General features: G+C 45.0%; 1 protein-coding gene across 1 annotated transcript in view; it reads right to left on the bottom strand.

Moving 5' to 3' along the window:
* Nucleotides 1-653: 653 nt before the first annotated feature.
* LOC134655111 (A disintegrin and metalloproteinase with thrombospondin motifs 16-like) overlaps nt 654-6,246 on the bottom strand; it is a 60,676-nt gene continuing 55,083 nt past the window's right edge. Inside the window, exons 14-19 of the mRNA XM_063510573.1 lie at nt 5,254-5,419; nt 4,303-4,414; nt 2,950-3,098; nt 1,777-1,865; nt 1,484-1,581; nt 654-902 (exon numbers count right to left, since the gene is read on the bottom strand). Coding sequence (XP_063366643.1) covers nt 772-902; nt 1,484-1,581; nt 1,777-1,865; nt 2,950-3,098; nt 4,303-4,414; nt 5,254-5,419 — 745 coding nt within the window. The 3' untranslated portion in view covers nt 654-771. The remainder of the gene's footprint in view (nt 903-1,483; nt 1,582-1,776; nt 1,866-2,949; nt 3,099-4,302; nt 4,415-5,253; nt 5,420-6,246) is intronic.

Genomic DNA, 6,246 nt, shown 5'->3' with positions numbered 1-6,246 from the left:
AAATAACGCTAGATGGCGTTGACCTCAATTATAATAATGCTGCAGACATTTTGCAATAGTGATTGAGTTTTCACTTCTGCCGGCACTCCCTGAGTGCAACCCGTTGTTTTTTTTGTATAACATTATTATAAAATTATAGTGTCGGCACATTGGGAACAATAACGACCAATTTAAGCAACTAATCGCCGATGTCGGGCAAAAGAACATGTGTTTAGTATTATTACTTATTTTGTGATATTTCTGAGGTTAACCAACCTACAGTCAGTCTCAGGTAGGTCTTGGCAGTGTCCGTATCATTGTTGATGTCCGTATCGGATCCGTATTATTTGGTATCTGGCAGTGATTCGTCAGTGTTCTGTCAGTGATCAGTCCCAGGTAGGTAGTAGTGGTTTCCGTATCATGGCGTCTTCCGGTGCGATATGTATCGGATTGTTGAGCACCGTATCGGATCCATACTGCTTGGTATCTGTCAGTGATTCGTCAGTGTTCTGTCAGTGATCAGTCCCAGGTAGGTAGTAGTGGTTTCCGTATCATGGCGTCTTCCGGTGCGATATGTATCGGATTGTTGAGCACCGTATCGGATCCGTACTGCTTGGTATCTGTCAGTGATTCGTCAGTATTCTGTCAGTGATCAGTCCCAGGTAGGTACTAGGTAGTAGTGGTTTCCGTATCATGGCATCTTCCGGCGTGATATGTATCGGATTGTTGAGCACCGTATCGGATCCGTACTGCTTGGTATCTGGCAGTGATTCGTCAGTGTTCTATCAGTGATCAGTCCCAGGTAGGTCGCGGTGGCTTTCCTATCATAGTGTCTTCCGGCGCGATGTGAATAGGGTTGTTGAAGTCCACCTCGATGGTGTCCGGTATCGGGTCGTAGTAGATTACGTGCTCGTTGTGGTTTTCTGTAAAAATGTTGGAATTGGTTGATAAAACAGAGCTAATTTTTATACGGTAAGCTTAAGTAAACCTAAACTTTTATCAAACGATTCCCTGTGATATAAACGAATGTCGATCTCCCATTTTCCTTCGGAAAGATGGAAAATTTCCAATATACTGTTATGGGTTTAAGAGCGCTGGTGGCCTAGCGGTGCGACTTGCAATCCGTAGGTCGCGGGTTCGAACCCCGGCTCGTACCAATGAGTTTTTCGGAACTTATGTACGAAATATCATTTGATATTTACCAGTCGCTTTTCGGTGAAGGAAAACATCGTGAGGAAACCGGACTAATCCCAATACGGGCCTAGTTAACCCTCTGGGTTGGAAGGTCAGATGGCAGTCGCTTTCGTAAAAACTAGTGCCCACGCCAATTACTGGGATTAGTTGCCAAGCGGACCGCAGGCTCCCATGAGCCGTGGCAAAATGCCGGGACAACGCGAGGAAGATGATACTGTTATGGGTTTAAAAATAGCATCCTGTATGTGAACACACTGTTTAGGACATGACTAACAAATATCACAAATAATAATATAAGTATAATACTCACGAGTCAAATTCAATCTAGCAATGATATCGTCCAAATGATGTTGTTCCAACGTCGCAGTTAAAGTACCGCGCGCCCGCAAGCTCCTCCTATCACGCTCCCTGTCGGATCCGTGCCGTTGAGTGTCGGATCCGTGCCGTTGAGTGTCGGATCCGTGCCGAGTGTCGGATCCGTGCCGTTGAGTGTCGGATCCGTGCTGTTGAGTGTCGGATCCGTGCCGTTGAGTGTCGGATCCGTGCCGTTGAGTTTCGAATCGGTACGTATTAGAGCCTGTCGTGTCGCGACGGTGACGGGACGAGCGCGACACGGACACGGTGGCGTTACGGTTGAGGAGGGGGAGCGTGAATACTGTTTCGGAGAGCGGTGTGTTGTCGGGGCCGAATTCCTGAAAATGACAAGAATAACCATAATAATCATCAATTTGCATTAAAGAGGATGGATGCGTTGCAAAGTGGTTAGTTGACAATGGAATATTAGGGTTCCGTACCCAAAGGGTAAAAACGGGACCCTATTACTAAGACTCCGCTGTCCATCCGTCCGTCCGTCCGTCTGTCACCAGGCTGTATCTCACGAACCGTGATAGCTAGACAGTTGAAATTTTCACAGATGATGTATTTCTGTTGCCGCTATAACAACAAATACTAAAAACAGAATAAAATAAAGATTTGAGTGGGGCTCCCATACAACAAACGTGATTTTTGACCGAAGTTAAGCAACGTCGGGCGGGGTCAGTACTTGGATGGGTGACCGCTTTTTTGCTTGTTTTTTTTGCTTGTTTTGCTCTATTTTTTGTTGATGGTGCGGAACCCTCCGTGCGCGAGTCCGACTCGCACTTGGCCGCTTTTTTTTAGGTTAGTTAGCTACGTCAGCCATCTTCGGGCGCACGAGCGCCGAGCAAACTAGGAGTTGGAGTGGTCGCCATGGCCGAAATCGGCCGGAAGGATCATCATCATCAGTTTTTAGGGGTGTAGTTGAATCCGCTTGGAAGGTATTTAAATGCATGATGCACAAATGCATGATGATAAACAAATATTATAGGAAATTCTTACACAGATTGACTAAGTCCCACAGTAAGCTCAAGAAGGCTCAGACGACGATGTATATAATATACAAACACATAAATAGTAATAAATACATAGAAAACACCCAAGACTCAAGAACAAATATCTGTGCTCATCACACAAATAAATGCCCTTACCGGGATTCGAACCCAGGACCGCGGCCTCACAGGCAGTCACTACCCAGTCGTCAAAATAAAAACAAGTGTTAAATTATTTTTCCCACACGACGTCATTAACCTGTCGAATCCCACGATATGACGTCACCATAAGCGTTCTGGCTCATATATGAGCCGTGGGAGCTGACAGATTAATGGAAACCAGCTCGTTTTTAAGTAGATATGCGTTCTTAGTAAGTTATCAATTACTTATCGGACACCATAAGACTTACCAGACACTATAAAGACTTACCAGACACTTCCCGCTGACGCAGTAAGACGCATTGTTCTTCCCACAAGACGTCCCTAGTGGGAACCAGCCTTCATGTCCATTCACTAAGTAGAAGCGGTGTGATACGCGCTCATCTTGGCACGCTATTCGACAGGGCCGATCGGGGTCCTCTGTAAATAAATAAATAAATATTATAGGACACTTTACACTAATTGACTAAGCCCCACAGTAAGCTCAAGAAGGCTTGTGTTGTAGGTACTCAGACAAAGATATAATATAATATACAAATACTTAAATACATAGAAAACAACCATGACTCAGGAACAAATACCTGTGCTCATCACACAAATAAATGCCCTTACTGGGATTCGAACCCAGGACCGCGGCTTCACAGGCAGGGTCACTACCCACTAGGCCAGACCGGTCGTATAACATGGTTGATATACTTAGCAGGTATTTAACAGTAACAGACCGCATAGCATGACTTGTGTTGTCCACGACTCCATATTTGAAACACTGATTGAAACTTTTACGATTTTACCACATTATTAAATTGTACAGCGGGATATAATCGAGTATTTAAGTTTTAAGATTTACCTCCGACGTTTCGAGGACGGCGTTGTCCCCGTGGTCTCGGAGAAGACTGGCTAAAGTTGTTTCGCGCGGCTAGAAGATAATATGTTGATGTCAACTTTAGCCAGTCTTCTCCGAGACCATGGGGACAATGCCGATCTCGAAACGTCGGAGGTAAATCTTAATACTTACATACGCGATTAAGTCCCGTTGTACAATTTAATAATCCATATTTGAAGTCGTGCGCGACAACGCGTTACACAATTAGAACAGTAGATTTGCTTCTGTAGGTATAGTTTTATTTACACTGAAATCGGGAATTCTCAGTTCCTGTCATCACAGAATAAATAATAGTACTAAAGTCTATTTTTTTATTCTGTAGACTGAAATGACAGTTAATAGTATGAAATGACATTTCATGTTCATACTATTAACTGTCATTTCAGTCTACGGAATAAAAAAATAGGCTTTAGGTAGGTACAGAAGATTGGCTCACTCCGCGATTTCCATTTCCAGTTTTAATCTTTTGGACGCCAATGACCGATATATACGCACCGCAGGTCCAACGCCAAAGACGTATTAATCGGTCATAGACCACAGAGCAACATAGACCTAGGTGCATATGCATAAAGTTCAATTTCAGTTTTGACACTTCGGTGACGTGGCGTCTGAGAGACAGCTTTTGTGTTTGACACGGCGTCGAAAATGTTAATAGATAGAGTGATTCAAGAGGAAGGTTTATGTATAATTTGTTAACCCGTGCGAAGCCGGGGCGGGTCGCTAGTGCAGAATATAACTAACCAAGTGCTGGTGATATCTGCATGCCCAAGCCTGACAGTCTTCTGACTCTCTCCTTGTACTTTGTGCAGACCATGGTCGCGTACTGGTATGGTGACTTTCTTTGGGTGCATCCCTGGAACAAAAGGCGTATGAAATTCTGCTTGGTTTGAGGGTTAAGCTACCTATATCATTAAATTTAGGCGCTACTTATATAATAGAAGCGCTGGTGGCCTAGCGGCAAGAGCGTACGACTTGCAATCCGGAGGTCTCTGGTTCAAATCCCGGCTCGTACCAATGAGTTTTTCGGAACTTATGTACCTACGAAATATCATTTGATATTTACCAGTCGCATTTCGGTGAAGGAAAACATCGTGAGGAAACCGGACTAATCCCAAGGCCTAGTTTACCCTCTGAGTTGAAAGGTCAGATGGCAGTCGCTTTCGTAAAAACTAGTGCCTACGCCAATTCTTAGGGTTAGTTGTCAAGCGGAGCCCAGGCTCCCATGAGCCGTGGGGAAATGCCGGGATAACGCGAGAAAGATGATGATTACCCCGGAAGTCGGCTATCGGGAACTAGTTTGAATCTTTCTTGCACGGTTTTACATACACCAAAGAGAATTTAGTATAGAGGTGGATTGTCAAAGTAAATTTTGTAGCTACAGTAAATTTACTGCCATCTGTCGACACATGATTAAAACTTTTAGATCACCATTTGACTTTGATCCTTATTCTTTCACTGATATGTGTTAAATTTGTTAAATATCAAAAAGTGGCGCCATCTACACGAGTATAGGCCAAAGGTGTGGCGCCATACCTGACCATACCTTTGGCCTATACTGTGGCTGCAAAATTTACTTTGACAATACGCCTCTATTTCAAATTCTCTTTACTTACACTAAAACCTTGCCTGTCGTTTGCTCCACCCACGGCGCGTCACCATGTTGATGACGTGTTAAAACTACTGGGTGTTTACCAAGTCAGCCCTAGCGCTGTCCGGACGGCAGAGCTGTATGCTGGTGGATCGAGCAGCTCGGACCAATCTGACACCAGTTCCTGGAGCAATGCAGTGGTAGTGGCAACCGCTGGACGGGCGCCATTGAGAACCCACTGCGCGGCGCCATGTTGATGATGTTTTCGATCTAAAAATAAGAGGGTCAAATTCAGCATTATACCAATACAATAGTTATGAATGTCAGTCTTGTCAGTCAGATTTCGGAGAAATTGACTTATAGGCGGATTAGACTCTCGCGCGAGCCACGAGACGAGCCGCGAGCCGCGCCACGAGACGCGAGTCCACCGCTTACACTCGCGTTCGGCTTGTCATTCGGTTATAAACCTTATGCCGTGCCGTTAGTGTTTAAATTATATTAGCTCGACGAGCTTGCGAGCCACGAGACGAGCCGCGAGCCCACCGCTTACACTCGCGTCTCGTGGCGCGGCTCGCGGCTCGTCTCGTGGCTCGCGCGAGAGTCTAATCCGCCTATTATAGTTATGACTCCTGAGGATTCACTAATTTGGACATGTCAACATGACAGCGAATGGTGACGAAGGAGTAAGTTAAGTTAAAGGGCTAGGAATCGACAAGGCGTTCAAAACTGCTGGACTCTGTTACTTCCCATTAGTCAGGTCATAAGCTGCCACAGTTGTGCTAAAAAAAGTTTTGTACAGTTGGTCAAACCAATTTGTCAGTCAGTGAACCAGGAAAACCATACTCTTCCTTTTCTTTTGGGTTTAGTATAAGACAAAGATAGTATGATTCTCTCAGTCTGTTTGAAATGAGACGGTTCTTTGACAAACTATATGAACAAGTAGAACTCGGCGCCGTCGACTGGACAGAAACGGCTTTGGACAGAGTAACATGGCGGTCTTTGGTGTCGGAGGCCAAGATCCACTTCGGGTGGTTGCGCCACAACAGTAAGTAACCCATGGTGCGACCATGCCATGCCATGCTTATGCAGTTTTAGTT

This window comes from Cydia amplana, chromosome 16, assembly GCF_948474715.1.
Source record: "Cydia amplana chromosome 16, ilCydAmpl1.1, whole genome shotgun sequence".
Classification (NCBI taxonomy): Eukaryota; Metazoa; Arthropoda; class Insecta; order Lepidoptera; family Tortricidae; genus Cydia; species Cydia amplana.
Note: the sequence above shows the minus strand (reverse complement) of the source record. Positions and strands in the feature narration are given on the sequence as shown.